The 25,243-nt window shown below is 40.7% G+C and overlaps 1 protein-coding gene across 6 annotated transcripts in view; it reads right to left on the bottom strand.

Moving 5' to 3' along the window:
* The window catches only part of TRIM24 (tripartite motif containing 24), a 127,878-nt gene that overhangs the window by 65,040 nt on the left and 37,595 nt on the right, over positions 1-25,243 (bottom strand). For all 6 annotated transcript variants that reach the window (XM_054655230.2, XM_054655231.2, XM_016945511.4 and 3 more), the window contains 3 exons: positions 17,053-17,171; positions 5,543-5,690; positions 1,560-1,692 (listed from right to left, as the gene is read on the bottom strand). In XM_054655230.2, coding sequence (XP_054511205.1) covers positions 1,560-1,692; positions 5,543-5,690; positions 17,053-17,171 — 400 coding nt within the window. The remainder of the gene's footprint in view (positions 1-1,559; positions 1,693-5,542; positions 5,691-17,052; positions 17,172-25,243) is intronic.

Below are 25,243 nucleotides of genomic sequence, written 5' to 3'. Positions count from 1 at the left end.
TCCACATTAGATCTTTAATCTCTTCTACTTTTCATCCTCCTCTTGTTGATGATGCTTCTTTCTGGATATTTTCTTAATTTTCTTCTAGCTCATTAATTCTCGTTTCATGCTATGCCAAATCTGTTCTTAAGCCCTTCTACCGAGTTAATTTCAGTTACTGTAATTTTTAGGGTTTTCTTTCTTTCTTTTTTAAAGACAGGGTCTCATCCTGTCACTTAGGCTGGAGTGCAGTGGCACTATCACTGCAGCCTTGAACTCCTGGGCTCAAGCAATCCTCCCACCTCAGTCTCCCAAGTAGCTAGGAATACAAGCACACACTACTTTGCCCAGCTAATTTTTTGTGGGGATGGGGTCTCACTATGTTCGCATTGTCTAACCTCCTAACAAACCTGATTATTTCTAATTCTGTGAATACTGTTTTTGCAAAATTCATTATTGAATAAGTTGGAGGCCTAGATGTTTTCTTTGTCTTTCTAGCAAGGATTTACATTTGATTCTACGAGGAAACTTGAGGAGCCAGCGATATGATTTCACTTTAATCCAATTTTAGTTGCTGAGCTTTAGTCCCTGTGAGGAACTACTTATTAGCTAATTTATCTTTACTATAATAGTGCAGACTTTCAGGGTCCCAACTCAAGACAAGGAGACGCATTCACCATGCATGATCCTTGCACTCTAAGCTGTGATTTCTCAGCCCTGTGAGCCTATCAAAATTACTCCTCAATCTCTGAGCAAATACCTCAAGGGGACAAAAAGGCCCCCACCATTCTTAGCCCCAACTCTAACCCAATCCTGTCCAATAATGCTTTACTATTTTATTTGCTCTAGCATTTCATATAGACAATTTCTGTATTTTGTGCAGGTTTTCTAGTCATTCTCACTGTTGGTCCAAATTATCTAGTCTGCCATTATCGGGAGCCTAGACCATCATAAGCAATTATATTTGTATCAATCCGAATCTTACTGTCTAAATCATCTGTTGCTGACCTTTGAATGACTGTTGAGATCAGATTTAAAAGTAAGCTTTGCTAGGAACTATAATGAACTGGAAAAGGCATGCCTCAAATGTTGACATGAAAGTATACAGACCCAGGGCTAGAACAGCTTCCGTTTTCTCAAAAAAGCCAGAAATCTAGATATTTAAAAAATGTAAAATCTCCCCATTTTACAATGCTGGCAACTAGTTCTATATATTTTAAAACAGTGTGTTGGCCAGTGTTCTCAACTCAGGATGATTTTGCTCCATAGGATGTTGCCAATGTCTGGAGCCACATTTTGTTGTCACAACTGGGGAGGGTTAGAGGGTTGCTACTGGTAACTAGTTGGCAGAGGTCAAGGATGCTAACCACCATATAATGCACAGATCAGTCCTCAACAATAAAGAATTACCTAGCCCAAAACATCAATAGTGTCAAAAGTGACAAACCCCAGTACAGGCCAGCATAGTGCTGGCCAAACAAAACCTATTTGCAGACTGCCATTTGATGAGGGTTGGCAGCAGTCCTTTAGTCCTCTAAAGCTGCATATGAATCTATATATATAACCAAAGATGCTGGTACCTATGCTCTTTATGTTCTAACAACTGACAGTCTCGACATGTCAGTTTGTCACATGTCTCACAGTACAGCTTCAGCTGCTCCTTTTTATGAAAAGGACAAAACACTGGTCGCTGGCTGGTGACACCAACTGCCTCTGCAGAAACAATGGGAGACAAAGAGAAGAAAATTAACATAATTGAATAGTAAATAATTATTAGATTGCTCATTTGAATTCACATCTATTGATATAAACACTACAGCTTCACCTATACTATACCATAACTTTCACTAAGAATTACAGATATTAAGATATCACATATTGTCTGCATTTCAGGAAAAAAAAAGTAAATAACCTTTTCATTTTCCAAGTAGAAATTAACATTAGTTCAGGAGTAAATGAAAGAACTAAGTGTGTAGTTAAAAATATGTTTTATTGCATTAAAAAGTCTTAAGACAGCCCTGGTAAATGAGTATGAACCACCTGGATGTCTTCTATCCCAAATATGGGAGGAGATTTTTTGAAAATGCAATTTGGAAAATAAAGCCCGGCACAGCGGCCCACGCTTGTAGTCACAGCTATTCAGGAAGCTGAGTTGAGAGGATCGCTTGCTTGAGCACCAAGAGTTTGAGTCCAGCCTGGGAACACTGTGACACCTCACAGACAGAGACAGAGAGGCAGAGAAAGAGATGGAAAAAGAGGGAGGAAGAAAGAAAATATAATAAAAATGCCTAAAAGGAGTAGTCAAATAACCCACTTTTGTAAAAATCCTAACAGAGAATACCCATTAACACAGAAATAATAATGTTTTCATTATTACACTCTAGTTTTCCAGTGTGGGGATAAAACTGGAAAATGTTTATGTCATAATGTTAAGTGAAAAAATCAGAATATGAATAAATATGGTTAAATAGTAAACCGCAGTTATCTTACTAATAATTAAAGGCAAAATCCAAATATTTCAGAAATAATCTTACCTCCAGAGATAATTACTATTAATAACCTGGTGTGCACTCCTCTGGTTGTTTTTCTAAGTATGGAAGTACACACAGTATAGTGCAGTGTTACATTTTATAAAACAATAAATGGTAGTACATATATTGTCTTTTTAAGATTTTTTTTCTCACTTAACTCTACCTTAGATGACTTTCTGTATTAGTATATATATCCATCTCATTCTTATTTATTAACTGTATAGTATTTCACGAAATAGATATACCACTATACCACCTGCTAAGGATATTTGTAAGTTTAATGCTGAAATAAACATATGAAAATTATAAATCATTTAAATGTTTCCATAAGGTAAATTCCTCGTGGTAGAATTGTTGAGTCAAAGGGTAATTCATACAGAAAAAAGCTAAATAATTGTGCCAATTTGTACTCCAACCAGTGTAGAGTGGCTATTAACTGTATTCACAGGGGGAACTCTCAAAATTTTTCATCTTTGACAATTTAATAAATGCGAGAGAGAAAGCAAGAGAGAAAGAGAGAAGACACATACTTTACTATCTTAGAATGCATTTCTTTAATAACTGAAATGAAACAACGCTCAGTAATCAGCCATTTGCATTTTTTTAAATATAATGCACAAATCAGTCCCCAACGATAAAGAATTATCTAGCTCAAAATGTCAATAGTGTCAAAATTGACAAACCAGTACGCTGGCCTATACCAGGCGTGGTGGCTCACATCTGTAATCCCAGCACTTTGGGAGCCCAAGGCGGGTGGATCACTTGAGGTCAGGAGTTCGAGACCAGCCTGGCCAACATGGTGAAACCCCATCTCTACTAAAAATAGAAAAATTAGCCAGGCATGGTGGTACAGGGATTACATAATCCCAGCTACTTGGGAGGCTGAAGTAGGAGAATCGCTTGAACCCAGGAGGTGGCGCTTGCAGTGAGCCGAGATCGCACCACTGCACTCCAGTCTGGGTCATGGAGTGAGATTCTGTCCAAAAAAACAAAACAAAACAAAACAAAACACACACACAAAAAAACCCTAAGGTAACCTGAGAGGAATTACAGATAAAATTAATGAACTAAAAAAACTGATAATTAGATAAATACAAGAAATATTTCTGAAGATACAAATATACAAACATATAGAATTCAGAATGAAAATGAAAATAACCAGATAGAGAAAAATCGGCCAATATATCACAAGAATATTAAAAGCACAACACATCAGGATGAAATATGGAATTAACTCCAGCAATGCTAAGATGGTTTTTTTTTTTTTTGGAGACAGGATCTCACACTGTCGCGCAGATGGAGTGTAATGGCAATTATCACAGGACACTGCAGCTTCCAGCTCCCTGGTTCAAGTGGTCCTCCCACCATCTCACCTCCCAGGTTGTTGGGATTACAGGCATGTAACTATCACGCCCAGCTAATTTTTTTTTGTAGATAGGGTTTCACCATGTTGGCAAGGCTTGTCTAGAACTCCTGGGCTCAGGCAATCATCCCACTTCGGCCTCCCAAAGTGCTGGGATTACACCAAGTCTTTCACTAGTCTCAAAAAAAAAAAAAAAAAAAAAAAAAAAAAACGGTTTTGCTACATTTTGATACATGCTATTACATGGATGAATCCTTAAAATATTATGCTAAGTAAAATAAGTTAGATATCAAAGGACAAATACCATGTGATTCCACTTGCGTGAAGTATCTAGAATCAGCAAATTTATAGAGACAGAAAATAAAGGCTGGGTGCAGTGGTTCACGCTTGTAATCCCAGCAGTTTGGGAGGCCAAGGCTGGCGGATTACTTGAGGTCAGGAGTTCGAGACCAGCCTGGCCAACATGGTAAAACCCCGTGTCTACTAAAAATACAAAATTCAGCCACGCATGGTGGCGCACACCTGTAATCCCAGTTACAGGCAGGAGAATAGCATGAACCCAGGTGGCAGAGGTTGCAGTGAGCTGAGATCGTGCCACTGCACTACAGCTAGCCTGGGTGACAAAGCAAGACTCACTCTCAACAAAAAGAAAATAGGTTAGAAGTTACTAGGAGCTAGGGGAAGAAAATTGGAGTTATTATTATTATTATTATTTTTTTTTTTTTGAGACGGAGTCTCGCTCTGTCACACAGGCTGGAGTGCAGTGGTGCGATCTCGGCTCACCGCAAGCTCCGCCTCCTGGGTTCACGCCATTCTCCTGCCTCAGCCTCCCGAGTAGCTGGGACTACAGGTGCCCGCCACCACGCCCAGCTAATTTTTTTGTATGTTTTTAGTAGAGACGGGGTTTCAACGTGTTAGCCAGGATGGTCTCGATCTCCTGATCTCATGATCCACCTGCCTCTGCCTCCCAAAGTGCTGGGATAACAGGCGTGAACCACGGCACCCGGCCAGAAAATTGGAGTTATTACTTAAAGGGTACAAAGATGCTGATTGGGGTGATAAAAAAGTTTTGAAAATAGTAGTGATGGTTGCACAATGTGTAAATGTAATAAATACCACTGAATTGTACACTTAGTAGTTAAAATGACAAATTTTATGTTGCGTGTATTTTACCAAAATAAAAAACATATGAGTGAAATGTACATTAAAAACAAGACAATAATAATTACATAAAACTAGAAATAATAATTACATAAAAAAGCCTCTCTGGCTATCCACATATCAGACAAATATCATGATGCAGGTTTACAACAAGAATATCAAAAGGAAGAGTTATAAAATATTTAAGCCCACTCTTTGTTGTTATCTTAGAGATACAAGAAAAATAAGAAAAAGCAATTTTTTTCTCCATTTGTTCTATATTCACACCAATTGAAGACATTTATAGAAGCAGGAGGACAGGCAGTATGAATGTAAAACAGGGTTCTACATCTATTCGTACTTTCCAAAATTTGTAAGTACTTAAATTTCGATAATATAAACCTCTTTTACTTAAAACAGTATATTTAATACTTATCAAAACAAATGTGTCAAAACAAGTCAATACAGGAAGGAAGAAAAGACAGGCGGAAAGATAGAAGGAAAAAAATGAAAAGAACTCATTTATTACCTGGAGATACTTCCTCTTTCTGTCTGACAGTGTGGTCTTTTGTGAACTTTACCCTCTGATGAGCTCTGATACACGTCTTGCAGAGCCATTCAACACACTCTACACAAAACCCATTGGCTTCTGCGTTGTCCTCACAGCTTGTACACACCTGACAAAAGAACCATGGCACGTAAATTTTTGAGAAAATGAAAAGGTGGTCCTATCTCGAGCTATATGTACATGATACACCAATCGTACCAGGCTAAATCAGTTAGCCTCCTAATGGTGTTGGGAAATTTTAAACTGACCTTGTGTGTTACATTATACACATAAGAAATGAAAATACTGTGAAGAGACAAGAATATAAGTATATTTTCTAGTTAATTCAGCATCCCAAATATTTCAACTAGGTATTTCCCAAACATTATGCTAGCTGTGAGAACAGAACAGTCAGGAAAAGCAAACATGGTCGCTGCCCTTATGATAACTACAGTCTTGTACATAGTGCAGGTTAAAATCCCAGTTCCCTCACTTACTAGCTCAGTGGTCTTGGGCAGGTTACATAGAGTACTCATCTTTAATATGAGGGTAATAATACAGATATTACTGAGTAGTTGTGAAGATTAAATGTGCGGCAGATGTACATTATTAGAATAAGCACATCAATATATAACTACAAACTGAGAATTACCATAAAGGAAATCTATGGAAAGTTATAAGAGCGTATGATGAAGAAATGGATCTCATTTTAGTGGGGTTGGAAGGCTGGGGAAAGCATGAGGAGGGATTACCCAGTGAAGGCTTTTACTTCTAGGAAGAGAGAACAGCATGTACAAAAAGTCCCAAGCAAGAAGAGCAGGCAGGTTCAAAGAACTGAACGAAGGTAAGTATGACTGAAGTGGTGCGATTGAGGGGAAGACTGGCAAAAGAAGCTAGGACAAGAGACAGGGGCCAGATTAAGCAGAGTCACAAGGCAATTTTGGTGTTTGTCCAATTAAGTCTATTAAAAGCTTTTAAGAGAGTGACACGGCCAGATTTGCATTTTTATGTCACAATGGCTACAATGTAGAGAACAAATTAGAAAAGGAGCAAGTGTTTCTGTATAATGACAAGCTAGGAGGATTTTTCAGTGGCTTTGGTGAGGGTTGCTGGAAGTGGGATGTGGAGATGAGAACAGGTTTGACAGTAAAATTTTTTTCCACTTCACTCAGCAGTTGACACTAACCAAATTCCAAATACCTGATATGTCCATAAACCAAAATCTACCTTTTCTCTGCTCTTATCATCTTCAATCTTTCTAACATCACTTGATACCAGTGACTCCTGCTTCCTAGAAATCATGTGAATTCCTTAATACCTGCCAATCCTCCTATCTCACCTGATTGTCACTGTGGATCCCACCCTTCCTCCTCTGATTCTGTAGTTTTTGATTATAGGGATTGATCTCATCTACTTCCTTAGCCTCACACAGCATCTCTAAAAGGATGTAATCTAAAATGTAATCTCCACAGTAAGCTATAAAAAGAAATAAGTAATTTCTATTTACACCACTCAGGAGAGATTGCTAGTACATAAAATAAAACAGGAAAAGTGTGTGTGTGTAATGCTACTGCTTATTCAAGAAAGATGGTAATATGGTTTGGATCTGTGTGCCTGCCCAAATCTCATGCTGAACTGTAATCCCCAATGTTGGAGGTGGGGCCTGCTGGGAGGTAGGTGTATCATGGGGGTGATTTCCCCCTTGGTGCTGTTTTCATGATAGTGACTGAGTTCTCACGAGATCTAGTTGTTTAAGTGTGTGGCGCCTCCCCCCTCTCTTTTTGCTCCTGCTCCAGCCATGTGGACGAGCCTGCTCTCTTCACCTTCTGCCATGATCGTAAGCTGAGCAGATGCCAGGTTCATGCTTCCTGTACAGCCTGAAGAACCATGGGCCAATTAAACCTCTTTTCTTTATAAGTTACCCAGTCTCAGATATTTCTTTATAGCAATGTGAGACCAGACTGATAACAGAAAATCGGTACTGAGGAGTGGGGCACTGCTCTAAAGATACCTTAAAATGTGGAAGCAGCTTTGGAACTGGGTAATGGGCAGAATTTCAAGCAGTTTGGAGGGCACACAAGAAGGCAGGAAGGTGAGAAAAATTTTGGAACTTCCTAGAGATTTGTTAAATTGTTGGGACCAAAATGCTGATAGTAATATGACAATGAAGTCCAGGCTGAAGAGGTCACAGATGGAAATAAACTTATTGGGAAATGGAGCAAAGGTCACCTTTGTAACACCTCGGCAAAGAGCTTGGTTGGACTGTGCCCGTGCTTTAGGGATCCGTGGAACTCTGAATTTGAGAGATTATTTAGAGTATCCGGTTTCTAAGCAGCAGTGTTCAAGATGTGATCTGGCTGCTTCTAACAACCTATGCTCCTATGTATGAGCAAATAAGTGACCTGAAGTTGGAACTTAGATATTTCAAAGGGAAGCAGAGCATAAAAGTTTGGAAAGTTTGCAGCCTGGCCATGTGGTAGAAAAGAAAAGCCCATTTTCAAGGGAGGAATTCAAGCAGGCTACAGAAACTGGGGGTAGGGGGAAGTCCTTGAAGGCATTTCAGAGACATTCTGAGGAGCCACTCTTGTCACAGGCCCAGAGGCCTAGAAGGACTGAATGGTTTTACAGGCCAGGCCAGGCTCAGGGGCTCACTCCCCTGAGAAGCCTCAGGATACTGCTCCCTGTGTCCCAGCCTCTCCAGTTCCAGCCATGGCTCAAAGAGGCCCAGATACAGCTCAGGCCGCTGCTTCACAGGGTGCAAGGCATAAGCCTTGGCAGCTTCCATGTGCTGTTAAACCTGCAGGTACACGGAATGCATGAGGTGAGATTTGGGAGCCTCTCTCTGCCTGGATTTCAGAAGATTTATGGAAAGGCCTGGATGTCCAAGCAGAAGCCTGCTGCAGGGGCAGAGCCTTCACGGAGAACCTCTACTCGGGCAGTACAGAGGAGAAATGTGGGGCTGGAGCACCCACACAGAGTCCCCACTGGGGCCCTCCCAAGTGAGCTGTGAGAAGAGTGCCACTGTCCTCCAGAACCCAGGATGGTAGACCCACCAGCAGCTTGCACCTTTAGTCTGGAAAAGTCACAGATACTCAATGTCAACCCATGAGAGCAACCTATGAGAGCAGCTGTGGGGGCTGAACCCTGCAAAGCCACAGGGGTAGGTACAGCTGCCCAAGGCTTTGGGAGCCCACCCCTAGTACCAGTGTGTCCTGGATGAGAGATGTGAAGTCAAAGGGGATTATTTTGGAGCTTTAAGATTTAATGACTGCACTGCTGGGTTTTGGACTTGCACAAGGCCTGCAGCCCCCTTCTTTTGGCCGATTTCTCCATTTTGGAATGGGAGTATTTACCCAATGCCTGTACCTACATTGTATCTTGGAAGTAACATGTTTTTGACTTTACAGGCTCATAGGGAGAAGAGACTTGCCTTGTCCTTCTCATCTCAAATATAAGACTTAGGACTTTTTGAGAGTTAATGCTGAAATGGTTAAGACTCTGGGGGACTGTTGGGAGGCATGATTGTGTTTTGAAATGTGAGAAGGACATTACATTTGGGAGGGCCTGGGGTGGAATGATATGGTTTGGATCTGTGTCCCTGACCAAATTTCATGTAGAGTTGTAATCCCCAATGCTGGAGGTGGGACCTGATGGGAGGTGACTGGATCATGGGGGTGGATATCCTCCTTGGTGCTGTTCTCATGGTAGTGAGTTCACATGGAGATGTGTTCATTTAAAAGTGTGTGGCATGGCCAGGCGCAGTGGCTCACGCATGTAATCCCAGCACTTTGGGAGGCTGAGGCGGGTGGATTACCTGAGGTCAGGAGTTCGAGACCAGCTTGGCTAACATGGTGAAACCCCGTTTCTACTAAAAAATACAACAAATTAGCTGCACATCTGTAATCCCAGCTACTCGGGAGGCTGAGGCAGGAGAATCGCTTGAACCTGGGAGGCAGAGGTTGCAGTGAGCCGAGACTGGCCATTGCACTCTTGCTTGGGCAACAAGAGTAAAACTCCATCTCAAAAAAAAAAAAAAAAAAAAGAAAGAAAAAAGTGTGTGGCACCTCCCACCCTCTTTTGGCTCCTGTTCTGGCCACATGTAAGACAAGCCTGCTGCCCCTTCACCTTCCACCATGATTGTAAGTTTCCTGAGGCCTCCCCAGAAGCTGAGCAGATGCCAGCATCAGGCTTCCTGTACAGCCAGTGAAACCGTGAGCCAATTAAACCTCTTTTCTTTATAAATTACCCAGTCTCAGGTATTTCTTTATAGCAATGCAAAAACAGAGTGATACAGATGGGATGGAGTGGGATTATTTATTTTTAAATTGTACATTAACATAACATTTAAAAAGGAAGGATAATCCATAAAGGACATTAAATAGTTACCTATAAGGTTGGGAAGAAATAAGGTAGATGGGTAGACAAGACAGGGATAGAAGTTTATAGATTTTATTTTCAAACAACATGAATGTTTTACATGTAGTTATACAATATTTTAAAAATTTAAATTCCTAAATGTCAAAAGCAAAATTTAATAAATGAACCTGCCTAATCAAGTGGGTGACTTAACTGCACAGAGAAGATTTATTTATTTCAGGTAACTTTAAAACATGATTTGATTGGCTGGGCACAGTGGCTCACATCTGTAATCTTAGCACTTTGGGAGGCCAAGGCAGGTGGTATGCCTGAGCTCAGGAGTTCAAGACCAGCCTGGGCAACATGGTGAAACCCTGTCTCTACTAAAATACAAAAAATTAGCCAGATGTGGCGGTATGCGCCTGTAGTCCCAGCTACTCTGGAGGCTGAGGCAGAAGAATTGCTTGAACCCGGGAGGTGGAGGTTGCAGTGAGCCAAGATCGCGCCACTGCATTCCAGCCTGGGCAACAGAGTGAGACTCCTTCTCTTTAAAAAAAAAACACAAAACACACACACACACACACACACACACACGATTTGATTGAATATCTCCAGTGCATACATATAACTGCTGTCTTTCTTGCTTTCTGTTTTGATACAAACATTCTACAACTTCTATTTTCAGCTCCAACTCCACTCTACTATAAACTCTTATTCTGCAAGCAACATTTGTGCTTTACAAGCTGGTTTCACATTCGAGTCTAACAACGGGTAGTGCTGGAGGGAGAATGCAATGTCAGAAGAAGGCACTTGATTCTCATAGTCGGTTTCCTCTTTTCTTCCTACCTGCATGTAACTTCTGTGAGCATCACACTAGTGATGCTGCTTCATCCCAGGTGCAGCAGTTCCTTCCTACAATGGAGCTAGCTCTAGTTTGCAGTTTTTCCAATATCTGTAGAACCAGCTTTACTGTAATCCACTTCAGAGATGCCAGCACCACTACTTCTGCCCGTCAGAAGCCTGAGTCCCAAGCCAAACACCCAGACCCCATCACCAGCCAAGATGCACTTCCTTCTCAGGTGTTTAAGTTCCACGAGGCCCTTCCTCTGAGCTTTTATCTTTTAATAATTCCATCCTTTTGCATTTGTTCCCTCAGCTGCTTCTCAAAGTTGCTACCCCTGTGATACTTTAAGAATTGTATTTGTATCTTTTCAGAAAATCTTATATCTAACCTATAATTCTTTTTTTCTTTTCTTTTTCCTTTTTTTTTTTGAGACAGAGTCTCACTCTGTCATCCAGGCTAGAGTGCTGTGGTGCAATCTTGGCTCACTGCAACACCCCCTCTGGGTTCAAGCAATTTTCCTGCCTCACCCTCCCAAGTAGCTGGGATTACATGCAAGTGCCACCATGCCCGGCTAATTTTTTTGTATTTTTAGTAGAGACGGGCTTTCACCATATTGGTCAGGCTGGTCTCAAACTCCTAATCTTGTGATCCGCCTGCCTCGGCCTCACAAAGTATTGGGATTACAGGCATAAGCCACCATGCCTGGCCTTATAATTCTTAATTTTAAGAATTAAAATGATTCCTAATTGCACCAAGACTGTATTATATATTATGCATATAATATATTACATATATATTATACATATATATAACCTTTTTTTCCTAGAGAAAACAAATTACATCAATGCAATTAAGAACCCACATTTCGGCTGGGTGCAGTGGCTCACGCCTGTAATCCCAGCACTTCGGGAGGCTGAGGAGGGTGGATAACTTGAGGTTAGGAGTTTGAGATCAGCCTGGCCAACATGGTGAAACCCCGCTCTGCTAAAAATACAAATGAGCACCTGTAATCTCAGTTACTAGGGAGGCTGAAGTAGGAGAATAGCTTGAACCTGGGAGGCGGAGGTTGCAGTGAGCTGAGATCGCGCCACTGCACTTCAGCCTGCGTGACAGAGCGAGATTCTGTCTCAAAAACAAACAAACCAAAAGTCAATACAGGCCTGGGGCGTGGTGGCTCACGCCTGTAATCCCAGCATTTTGGGAGGCTGAGGCAGGCGGATCACCTGAGGTCGGGAGTTCGAGACCAGCCTGACCAACATGGAGAAACCCCATCTCTACTAAAAATAAAAAATTAGCCAGGCGTGGTGGTGCATGCCTGTAATCCCAGCTACTCGAGAGACAGAGGCAGGAGAATTGCTTGAACCCAGGAGGCGGAGGTTGCGGTGAACCGAGATCATGCCATTGCACTCCAGCTTGGACAACAAGAGTGAAACGCCATCTCAAAAAAAAAAAAAAAAGTCAATATATACTTATACTTTCTTTTATAAATAAAGTCTCTGCCAGGCATGGTGACTCACGCCTCTAATCCCAGCACTTTGGGAGGCAGAGGCGGGCAGATCACAAGGTCAGGAGTTTGAGACCAACCTGGCCAACATGGTGAAACCCCGTCTCTACTAAAAATACAAAAAATTAGCTGGGTATGGTGGCACAAGCCTGTAGTCCCAGCTACTCAGGAGGCTGAGGCAGGAAAATCGCTTGAACCTGGGAGGAGGAGGTTGCAGTGAGCCGAGATCACGCCACTGCACTCCAGCCTGGGCAACAGAGCGAGACTCTGTCTCTAAATAAATAAATAAAGTCTCTGTTAGATCATTCCCTGAAAGGCCTAGATAGGTGACCAACTCAATGATGATGAGCACCCACCGTACCATACTGTGGTCTCCAAATATTATTTCCCATGAAAAGGAATCAAGGCACCTAGGAGAAATGGCTGCTTCAAGGTCTAGAACAGAAAAAACAGCAAGGGAGACAGCAATGACTATTGCAGACTCAAACAGAGGGACACACACACACACACACGCACACACACACACACTCCTCTTATTAGTCACCTCTGAAGAATCCTAAGAAATTAACTTACTGCTCTAAAAATTGGCAACTAAAGGGAAGGAATCAAAATTGAACTGACCTTTCCTGGATGCACTATAGCTTAGGGTAATCAAAGAATTGATGAAGGAAGCTTTCTCTTTCTATTCCAGTTAAGAAATAAAGAGGAATAATAGAATAAAAATGTCACTATTTTTCAAAGCCCTAATGAAATACAGGATCTTGGCAGTGATCATTAATGGCCATTAACATCAGAAAAAAAGAAAGACAACCAGACACCATATGCTTCCTGATGAGCATACACATGGACATATGGATCAAAATATTCTTACCCTTCTCCCACAATGGAACCAGAACCTAAACAAGCCACTACATTTTTATTCAGTTTCACAAGATATATAATCAGCACGTTAAATGACTTTATGGAAATTATCAGCAAAATTCAGAATAAAGCTAACTCTATTGAATATGCAACTCAGTTTATGCAACAAAAACATTAAATAGGAAGAAAAGGAAAGCAAGTGAAGCAAAGGGGTAACTTGAGATTAATTAGGTTTGAGACAAATCAACCAAATGTACTGTGTAGGCCTTGTTGGATCCTTATAGAAACAAACCATTGTTTAAAAAAACCTATAATATTCAGATCCATTTGATTACTGCTTAGATATTTGATAATAATGAGATCATTAAGCATTTTAAAAAAAAAAATTTTTTTTTTGAGACAGGGTCTCACTCTGTCACCCAGGCTGGGGTGCAGTGGCATGATTATGGCTCACTGCAGCCTCCATCTTCTTGAGCACAGGTAATCCTCCAACCTCAGCCTCCCAACTAGCTGGGACTACAGGTGCACACCACCACACCCAGCTTGCTTGCTTTTCTTTCTTGTTCATTCATTCATTTATTCGCTCAGACAGGGTTTCACCATGTTGCCCAGGCTGGTCCTTTTATTTTTACATAGAAATTCATATGGTAGTTATGTTTACAGAAAAAATATTTTACTGAAGTACATACCAAAATATTTACAGATGAGGCCGGACGCAGTGGCTTATGCCTGTAATCCCAGCACTTTGGGAGGCTGAGGTGGGTGGATCACCTGAGGTCAGGAGTTTGCAACCAGTCTGGCGAACATGGTGAAACCTTGTCTCTGTATCAAAAATTAGCCAGGCGTGGTGGTGGGCACCTGTAATCCCAGCTACTTGGGAGACTGAGGTTGCAGTGAGCCAAGACCTCACCATTGCACTCCAGCCTGGGCAACAAGAGCAAAACTCCATCTCAAAAAAAAAAAAAAAAAAAAAAATTACAGATGAAATCATATAATGGCTGGAATTAACATCAATGTAATCTAGTGGTTGGTGGTGTAGTATCAGAGTATGCACAAAACAAGAGTTGATGGCTATTGATCTAGGTGTTGGGTCCATGGGCATTTGTTATGTCAACTGTTTCTTTAGTAATGCTTGAAATTATCTACAACAAAAAGTTTTTAAAACTTTTCAAAATCTCCAGCTACGAACTCTCTTTAGAGCACCACTCTAACCATGGATGACACCTCTACTTTACAGTCTCACAGGCAATGCAAACTCAATCCCATTCAAAACCAATTTATTATCTCTACCTAACTCCTACCCTCTTTATCATGATCTCTGTGAAAGGCACCATCCAGGCAGTAAAACATCTCTCACCTTCCACACCCAATCAGGCATATCAAGTTCTCTCTGGGTGGTAACTTCCTTTCCTTATTGCTACCATGCTAATTCAGCTCCCACTACCTCTTGCTAAGTACTGCCTGGTTCAAATTCATCCCCCATATGACCTCTCCAGTCTCCATCCTCACCAAATGCCCCCAGCAGCACCCTATTCTCATACCACATTTCCTACCCCAACCCATGCATGCCCAGTATCAATATTTAGGATGTCTAAATGTTGGACTCCATCTCTAGTTTAACTTCTTCCTACTATGTTTCTGTGACAGAAGCAGACTAAATAAACATAAACGTACTGAAAACTAATTGATCACACGGAAGTATAAAGCAGCCTCTTAAACTTGTCCTTTGGATTAGAATCCCTTTAACTCTCATGTCCTATTATCATCATTTTATGTCATAGGAATATCCTATCTGATTGACATTTATTTATGCTACTTTACATTTGAAGATTACTTATGCTACTGTATTTTTTAGTTTTCTGGATTAAGCATACACAGATACTACTATGAATATGACTAATGAATATCTAGAATAGCTATAATCACATGTAAAGCAAAGTGACATGATGCAATGGAAGACAGAAACAAAATCATTTGTATTTAGAAGAGAACTTTCAGAGGACTTAAGTGCTCAACACTGTAGCCTACATAAATAATTATGTTTCTTTCTTTAAGGGTGGTTTCACAGTTAAACGATTAGAAAGTTTATCTCCCACAGCAAGCCTGTCTGTTTTGGCCTTTGATAAGGTTCACATCAGGAAGAATTGTGGATACTTTCCAAACTACAAAAACAGGTATTTTAGTCAGTAGTAGCTATGTTCATTTAAAGTGAACCTTAAATTCCTGTAGTTCTACCAAGGAACAAAAAACTAAAAATTCAACAAAAAGTACAGAAATTAACCATGTGATTACTAGAGTCCTGAAAAACATAGCTAACAACTGCTTTTCCCTAACCAGATTTAGTTCTTTCCCAGATCTTCTGTTTCAAGTTAAGGGAACTGTAAGAGGAATCATCAATGAATCAAGATCCAAAAGTAGACTAACACACTATACTTAGCACAAACTGTAGAATTAATCTCAACATGGCTAACCCCCACTGGAGTACTATAGATTATGCATGATAGACTTGACATCTAGATTTAAGAAGCCAAAAGAGATGTTCTACATGTGGGTTACAGAAATTAGAAAGAAACGAAAAACACCATTGGATCTCTAAATCCAACACCTTGGACAATGCTGCCAAGTAAGCCTTTAGTTAGTTGGGCATGGTGGCATAAAGCTGTAGTCCCAGTGACTCAGGAGGCTATGGTGGGAGAATCACTTGAGCCCAGGAGTTGGAGACTGCAGTGAGCTACGACTACATCACTGAACTCCAGACTGGGCGACAGAGTGAGACCCTGTCTCAACAACAACAACAACAACAACAACAACAACAACAACAACAACCACCACCCCCAAAAAACAAATGAAGCTTTCAAAGTAAGACCATGCAGAAAAGAAGGCTTTCTTAAAAATGTAAAAACCTTACTGATCAAAGACATGGTGTCTTTCACATGTATCATTATAGAGCTTATCATTAAAATAGAAAAAAAGTGAAAAACTGAGCTTGAAATAAAAATCTCATTGTCAATACACGGTAAAAGTACAAAGAAATGAAGTAATGTCAAATATAGAATAATGGTTTCTCTGGAGGAGACTGGAATGTGGGTATGCAATCAAGAGCTTCTGGACTGTCACTGTTTCACTGTTTTATTTCTTAAGGTGAATTATTCATTATTCTTTATATTCTTTTAAAATGTTATATAACTTTATAGAACAATTAACTAATGTTTGGCTCCTTTTATTTTAGAGATCTCCAGCATTTTAGGTTGCCTCATCAATAGTTGGCAAAAAGAGGCCAGGCACGGTGGCTCACGCCTATAATCCCAACACTTTGAGAGGCCGAGGCGGGTGGATTACTCAAGGTCAGGAGTTCGAGACCAGCCTGGCCAACATGGTGAAATGCCATGTCTACTAAAAATACAAAAATCAGCTGGGCATAGTGGCACACACCTGTAATCCCAGCTACTCATGAGGCTGAGATGAGAGAAGCACTCGAACCCAGGAGGAGGAGATGGAAGTGAGCCAAGATCGTACCACTGTACTCCAGCCTGGGCAACAGCGCAAGACCCCACCTCAATTAAAAAAAAAAAAGAGGCCAGGTGCGGTGGCTCACGCCTGTAATCCCAGCACTTTGGGAGGCTGAGATGGGCGGATCAAGAGGTCAGGAGATCGAGACCATCCTGGCTAACATGGTGAAACCCCGTCTCTACTAAAAATACAAAAAACTAGCCGGGCGTGGTGGCGGGCGCCTGTAGTCCCAGCTACTCGGGAGGCTGAGGCAGGAGAATGGTGTGAACCTGGGGGGAGGAGCTTGCAGTGAACGGAGATTGCGCCACTTGTGAACTCCAGCCTGGGCAACAGAATGAATGAGACTCTGTCTCAGAAAAAAAAAAAAAAAAAAAAAAAGAGCTGGCAGGCAAAAGGTTCAAGATGTAATACACTTACCTGATTTGACTTTTCTACTGTACTGCTGGGAACCTCAGTAGTGTCCTTCACAAAAAAGTTATCTATGATGTGTCTCTCTGCACATTCTTGGCTGCAAACTGGGCAACGAATGACTCCAACTGAGAAAAACAAAATTATATTCTAAGTTTTAATACAAATATACTGAGTACTTAACCAATACATCTCAAACTGTGACTTTGTTCTTTTTCAATGTCCATTCTTTTTAAATTCATACCTGCTGTCGCTTAAAAACAATTGTCTATGTAAATATACTAATTTTATCTATACATCACACATGAAATATTAAACGATAAATAAATTCTTCATAATTTTAAATGAAATGCCTCCCTTCCCCCACATCATCATGGGCTAAATGCTTTTACTGTTTAGCAACTTCTCTAGCAGTGGTTTTCCAACAGAAATGTACAGAACTATATGGGAGATTTTCAAAAGAACAAGGAGCTCAGGTTTTCTCTAGACCTGCAAAATTAGGATTTCTGGAAGTAGAACACAGACATGCTCCTTTTGTTTAAAATCTCCAGAGAGTGTAAAACACCATTTCCTTTTAACAAATGCAAATAGTATTCCTTTGAACAAAAAAGAATGGTCTTTCGTAGTGCTTGGTAAAAACAATAAATAAAAATAACAAACAAGTTAAAACTCTAATATAAATGACCAGTTAACGGGTGCAGCACACCAACATGGCACATGTATACATATGTAACAAACCTGCACGTTGTGCACATGTACCCTAAAACTTAAAGTATTAAAAAAAAAAACCAAAAAAACCTCTAATATAAACTTGATGCCATATAATTTAAACTATGGAAGACTGCAATAAGGTTCCCAGATATATTTTTTAATGAAATGCATAAGAACAAATACAAAGTAATCCAAAGGCCAATTTCATATGTATAAACAAACAACAAACAAACATTTAATGAAAAAAAATTTTACAATAGCAACAAAAATATGTTAAGTACTTAGAAATAAATTTTAAAAGATTGTGAAGGTCATTGTGCAGGAAAATATTAAGCTATATTTAAAAATATTTTAAAATATCTAAATCATGAAGAAAGCATGTTCATGATGGTAAAGATATCAATGCTCCCACAAACATATCTATAGATTCAAAGCACCTCTATTAACAATCCCAACAGAAATTTCCATAGAATTTTCACAAGCTGAGGGGACACGCCTACCAACTAATAAAACCTACTATAAAGCTATAACAATTAAAATGGTGTGACTTTTTTAAGGCTTACATAAATGTACACTTTATATATATCAGATGTTCACTAGAAATCAGTGGGAAAAGGGATGAACTTTTCATGTTGCTGCAACAACTATTGGGGGTGGGGAATGAAATTAGATCCCTACTTCATCTGATCTAAAAAAAATAACTACTTTGAGTAGATTAACAACTATAAAACTTTCACAAGAAAATGTAAGAGAATATCTTTGTGACCTCGGAATACAAATTTATTGGAATAAATTTTTAAGCTAGAAACAAAAAGCAAGAGCTATAAGGGAAAGATTAATATATTCACCTTTGTTACAGAACTACAGCTAGTGAAAATATTACCATGAACAAAATGAGAAGACAAGCCTCAAGGTGGAAGACCTATCTAAACACACAGTACTGGCAAAGAATTAATACTTCAAATCTGGAAAGATGTCACAATGCATTTCAGAGAAGATGGAGTAAACGTAATTTTCATTATGCCTCCAGCTTCACACAGCTAAGAACTCTAGACATTCTTTATAAAACATTAAGTGTTACCCCCAATTTACAGATGAGGAAACTGGGTGCTACGACTGGCCTGTAGTCACATAACCACTAATGACATGTCATGTGCACACTCTACAATGTAAGTATTTAAATGGAGATATAGCATGGACTTTAAAACTGTACAAGACCTAGATTAGCCCTCTTCATTGATTGCTCTGTAACTCCTAATCAATCTTTTTGAGCCTCTTTTTCATCTTCTATAAAACAGTAATACATGATAATCATCATGATACTTAACCTATTGAGAACTTGCTGTGTTCTAGTTAGTGTGCTCAATATTCCACTTCCATTAGAACAACTCTGAGGCAGGATTGTTGTAACGATTTCACATGAGTAAATGCACAGAACAGGTCTAGCCTAGGCTGGTACCTGGTAAACCTGGGCAGTAAGCCCTGTACTGTCCAGCTAAAATCAGATGACAATAGCTGGCTCTTTCTGAATCAGGTAGATGAGGACCAGCACAATCTCATCTATATTGACTCCCTCAAAGTATGACCTCTAAGGCTACAAATAAATTCTGAGTCATGGATATACCTCTACCTAATAAGGAACAAATTGAAACCAAATGTTAGTAAATCCTAAATTTACATCTCTAACAGAACTTCATTCCCAAGCCCCAGATGTACCTTTTTTTTCAGTACTAGAAAAACAAAGCACTACATATTACACAGTAAATACAATCATGAGCTGCATGACGGTTTTTTGTTGTTGTTGCTACTGTTTTTTTTGTTTTGTTTTGTTTTTGAGACGGAGTCTTGCCCTGTCTCCCAGGCTGGAGTGTAGTGACATGATCTCAGCTCACTGCAACCTCTGCCTCCCTGCTTCAAGTGATTCTCCTGCCTCAGCCTCCCAAGTAGCTGGGACTACAGGCAACGTGCCACCACAGCCGGCTAATTTTTTGTATTTTTAGTAGAGATGGGTTTTCAACATGTTAGCCAAGATGGTCTTGATCTCCTGACCTCGTGATCTGTCCACCTCAGCCTCCCGAAGTGCTGGGATTACAGGCGTGACCCACCACACCTGGCCACTGCATAACGTTTTTTTAGCCAACAATGGATCGCATATATGTCAGTGGTATCATAAAATTATAATGAAGCTGAAGGCCGGGTGTGGTGGCTCACACCTGTAATCCTAGCAATTTGGGAAGCCAAGGTGGGCAGATCACTTGAGGTCAGGAGTTCAAGACCAGCCTGGTCAATATGGGGAAACCCCGTCTCTACTAAAAATACAAAAATTGGCCGGGTGCAGTGGCATGTGCCTGTAGTCCCAGCCACTCAGGAGGCTGAGGCAGGAGAACTGCTTGAACCCCAGGAGGCAGAGGTTGCAATGAGCCGAGATCGTGCCACTGCACTCCAGCCTGGGTGACAGAGACTCCATCTCAAAAGAAATAAATAAATAAAAATAAAATGGAGCTGGAAAATTCCTATCACCTAGTGAAAGCTGTGGTAATATTGATAATACTGTGGTGCAATGCATTACTCATGTGTTCAGGGTGATGCTGGTGTAAACAAGCCTACTGAGCTGCCAGTCATATAAAAGTATATAATGTTCTAGGCCCCCTTCATATGCACTCATCACTCACTCCCTGACTCATCCAGAGCAAATTCCAGTCCTGCAAGCACCACCATGATAACTGCTCTATACAGGTGTACCTTTTTTTTTTTTTATCTTTTACACTGTAGTTTTCTAGGTTTTAGATATGTTTAGATATACAAATACCACTGCGTTACAGATGAATACTACAGTATTCAGTACAGTAACATGCTGTGTAGATTTGTAGCCTAGGAGCAACAGGCTGTACCATATTCTCTTGGTGTGTAGTAGGCTAAACCACATAGGTTTGTGTAAGTACACCCTATGATACTTATACAACAAAATTGCCAAAACTGCACCACCATGCCTGGATAATTTTTTTTTTTTAATGTACAGACTGGGTCTCACTATATTGCCGAGGCTGCTCTCAAACACCTGGGCTCAAGGGATCCTCCTGCCTTGACCTCCCAAAATGCTGGGATTACAGGCATAAGCCATGGTGCCTGTGCCTGGCCTTATTCCTTTTTTTTTTTTTTTTGAAACAAGGTCTGACTCTGGTTGCCCAAGCTGGAATGCAGCAGCATGATCTTGGCTCACTGTAGCCTCCACCTCTCGGGCTCAGGTGTCTCCCACTTCAGCCTCCTGAGTAGCTGGGACTACAGGCCTGTGCCACCACACTCCACTAATTTTTTTGTATTTTTAGTAGAGACAGGGTTTCACTATGTTGTCCAGGATGGTCTCAAACTCCTGGCCTCAAGCAATCCGCCTGTCTCAGCCTCCCAGAGTGCTGGGATTACAGGCATAACCCATCATACCTGGCCTCTTATTCCTTTTTTCTACAAATGAAATGTTTCAAGCTTTTGGGTTTTGAGATGTGAATATGATTTGTTATCTCCTTTCTGTGAAGTTTTAGTTTCTAAACCTAAGCATAATGCAGGGCATATGTTTTGACATTATGTGCTAGGAATGGCTCGCACTTCTTTGACTGCCTAGCTCCACAAAAGAGATGTACATGGATTTAAAGTCTCTTATTACACACGGTAGATCACAACACAAGTGAGTTAAATGACAGGATCATGATATGGATCACCACCAATCCAGCAACTTTATTCCAACATCCATGACAGACAAGGGAGAGGATATATATAACGCAAAATAGTGTTGTCCGTGGTCCTGTCAATATCACTAGTAGTATTGACTCTTACGTACATAAATAACAAAAAACCAAAAAACAAGTAAATGCTATCTACAAGAAATCTACTTCAAATACATAGAGAGAGGTTAAAGGAAAAACAAAAAACAAAAAAACAGAATGCTAACAGATACACATTCAAATAATAAGCATATGTACAGTGCTCCAGGTTGCCTTGAACCAAGCCAGTTCCCTGCCCTGCCCCACACCTTTGTGTAACTGTATAACATGCTGGGAATGAAGCATCCTGAGACAAGGAGGAGCTGGTTGGAAGAGCCTCCGTTTCTGTTCCTGTCATTCCCTCCACCCTCAGACAGGATGTCCTCCAATGCTTTAGCCCAGTGAATCATGTTGCTCCTGGGACATAAACCTTCTTTCCTGGGTCCCTTAGCTGCGATCCACAGACAAGAGACCATCTGCTCTGGGCAGCTTTCCCAAGCCTTGAGGGACCGATTTGCAATGAATGCTAAGCTTCTCCTGTCCCTTGCTGCCCATCTGTGGGTAATAAAACTGGACTTCATGTAACCTGTTGTGCTTATAAATGTTTTGACTCACTGGACTCAGGCAAGTAGTAAAAATACAGCCCAAAATATAGTGGGCTAAAATGGTAACCAGTACACAGTGAACATCCTTCATAATATGAAACCAGGAGGACTTAATAATACTCTCAGACAAAGCAGACTTTAGAACAAGGACTATTTACAAGAGATAAAGTGAGAACATGATAAAGGGGTTAACTCATCAAGACATAATCCTAAATGCATATGCATCTAATTAACAGAGCTTCTGAAAATATAATGTAGAAATTGATACAGCTAAAAAAAAATTTTTAAAAAAGACAAATCCACATTACATTTGTTGATTTCAACTCTCCCCTCTCAGAAATCAATAGAGCAGTAGACAGAAAAATCAGCAAACATATAGAAGACTTGAACAAAAGAATCAAACCTGATCCAATTGACATTTAAAAAAACAATGTGAGCAGGCCAGGCATGGTGGCTCACACCTGTAATCCCAACACTTTGGGAGGCCAAGGCAGGAGGATCACCTGAGGTCACGAGTTGAAGACCAGCCTGGTCAACATGGTGAAACCCTGTCTCTACTAAAGGTACAAAATTAGCCAAGCATGGTGGTGCATGCCTATAATCCCAGCTACTCAGGAGGAGGAGGTAGCATTGCTTGAACCCAGGAGGCAGAGGTTGCAGTGAGCTGAGATCACACCACTGCACTCCAGCCTGGGCAAAACTCCGTCTCGGAAAAAAAAGAAAAAGAAAAAACAATGTGAGCAGAAGGCACATTCTTTAAGCATGCATGAGATATTCACCAAGATATAACATATACAGGAAAATAAAACGTGTAAATAAATTTATAGCTAAACCCACACAGGGGGCCAGGCACACTGGCCATGCCTGTAACCCCAGTACTTTGGGAGGCCAAAGTGGGAGGATCACTTGAGCTCAAGAGTTCAAGACCAGCCTGGCCAACATGGTGAAACCCTATCTCTACTAAAAATACAAAAATTAGCCTGGTGTGATGGCAGGCGCCTGTAATCCCAGCTACTCGGGAGGCTGAGGCAGGAGGATCGCTTGAACCCAGGAGGGAGAGGCGGCAGTAAGCCAAGATCGCATCACTGCACTCCAACCTGGGTGACAGAGCGAGACTCTGTCTCGGAAAAAAATAAAAAATAAAATAAAAACAAAAATTAGCCAGGAGTGGTGGCATGTGATTGTGGTCCCAGTTACTCAAGTGAGTTGAATGACAGGATCAAGAGGCTGAAGTGGGAGGATGGCTTGAGCCTGGGAGGCAGAGGTTGCAGTGAGCTGAGATTGCGCCACTGCACCCCAGCCTAGGTGACAGAGTGAGACCCTGTCTCAAAAAATAAATAAATAAGTAAAAATAAAAATAAAAAAACCACACAGGGTCAGGCACGGAGGCTCATGCCTGTAATCCCAGCACTTTGGACAGCCGAGGCAGGCGGATCACTTGAGCTCAGAAGTTCAAGACCAGCATGGACAACATGGTGAAACCCCATCTCTACAAATAAAAATAAAAAATTGGCCAGGTATGGTGGCGTGTGCCTGTAGTCCCAGCTACTTGGGAGGCTGAGGTGGGAGGATGGCTTAAGCCCAGGAGGCAGAGGTTGCAGTGAGCTGAGATTGCACCACTGCACTCCAGCCTGGGTGACAGAGCCAGACCCTGTCTCAAAAACCAACAACAGGCTGGGCGTGGTGATTCACACTTGTAATTCTAGCACTTTGAGAGACCGAGGCGGACGGATCACCTGACGTCAGGAGTTTGAGACCAGCCTGGCCAACATGGTGAAACCCTGTCTCTACTAAAAATACAAAAATTAGCTGTACATGGTGGTAGCTGCCTAATCCTAGCTACTTGGGAGGCTGAGGCAGGGAGATTGAACCCAGGAGGTGGAGGCTGCAGTGAGCCAAGATCAAGCTACTGCCCTCCAGCCTGGGAGACAGAGCGAGACTCTTTCTCAAAAAAATAAAAAATAAAAAATAAAAGAAATTGTAATTGAAACCTTCCCATCGGCCAGGCGCGGTGGCTCACACCTGTAATACTGGCACTTTGGAAGGCCAAGATGGGAGGATTGCTTGAGCCCAGGATTTCAAGACCAGCCTGGGGAACAAGGTGAAACTCCTTCTCTACAAAAAAGATCCAAACCAAACCAACCAAACAAAAAACCTTCCCACGAAGAAAAGTCTAGACACAAAGGGCTCCACTGGTGAATTCTATTCAATATTTAAAAAAGGTAAGACCATCCCTAAGCAAACTCTTTCAGAAAAGAAATAATTCCAACCTTATTTTATGAGGCCAGTATTACCCTGATACTAAAATTGGACAGTCATTACAAGAAAAGAAAATTACAGAACAATCTCTCTCATAAACAAAAAGTAACAAAAAATCATTAACAGAACACTAGAAAATCAAACCCAGAAATACATAAAAATACATATACATCATGATTAAGCAGGGTTTATTCCTGAAATACAAGGTTGGTTGAGCATTCAAATAACTCATTATGTTAACAAAATAAGGGAGAAAAGCCTTCTTTGATCATCTCAATATATCTGGAAAAAAAAATCTGAAAAATTTTGGCTGGGCACAGAGGCTCATGCCTGAAATCCCAGTGCTTTGCGAGGCTGAGGCAGGAGGATTACTACAGGCCTGGAGTTCAAGACCAGCCTGGGCCACATAGTGAGATCTCATCTCTACTAAAGAAAATACAATTTAAAAAAGGAAAAGAAAATCTGAAAAATTCACCTATCCATAACAAACTTTCAAGAACCTAACAACAGATGGAAACTTCTTCAACCTGATAAAGACCATCTCTGAAAAACCTACAGCTAATATATATTTAATGATGAAATACAGAATCCTTTCTGCTGTCACCAGGAAGAAGGCAAGGATGTCCACTCTTAGCACTTCTGTTCGGAACTGTTTTAGTGAGTGCAAAAAGACACAATAAAAAATAAATAAATCCAGATTGGAAAGGAAGAAGTGAAACTATATTCACAGGTGATGTGATTGTATATGCAAAAAATCCTAAAGCATTCCCAAAAAAAAGCTACACGAAATAGGGGTAATATTAACCAAAGATATGCAGGACATGTATAGTAAAAAACACAAAATGAAGATTAAAGAAGACCTAAATAGAG

This window comes from Pan troglodytes, chromosome 6 (assembly GCF_028858775.2).
Source record: "Pan troglodytes isolate AG18354 chromosome 6, NHGRI_mPanTro3-v2.0_pri, whole genome shotgun sequence".
NCBI classification, from domain to species: Eukaryota; Metazoa; Chordata; class Mammalia; order Primates; family Hominidae; genus Pan; species Pan troglodytes.
The sequence above is the reverse complement of the archived record's forward strand: the minus strand, read 5'-3'. Positions and strand labels throughout refer to the sequence as shown.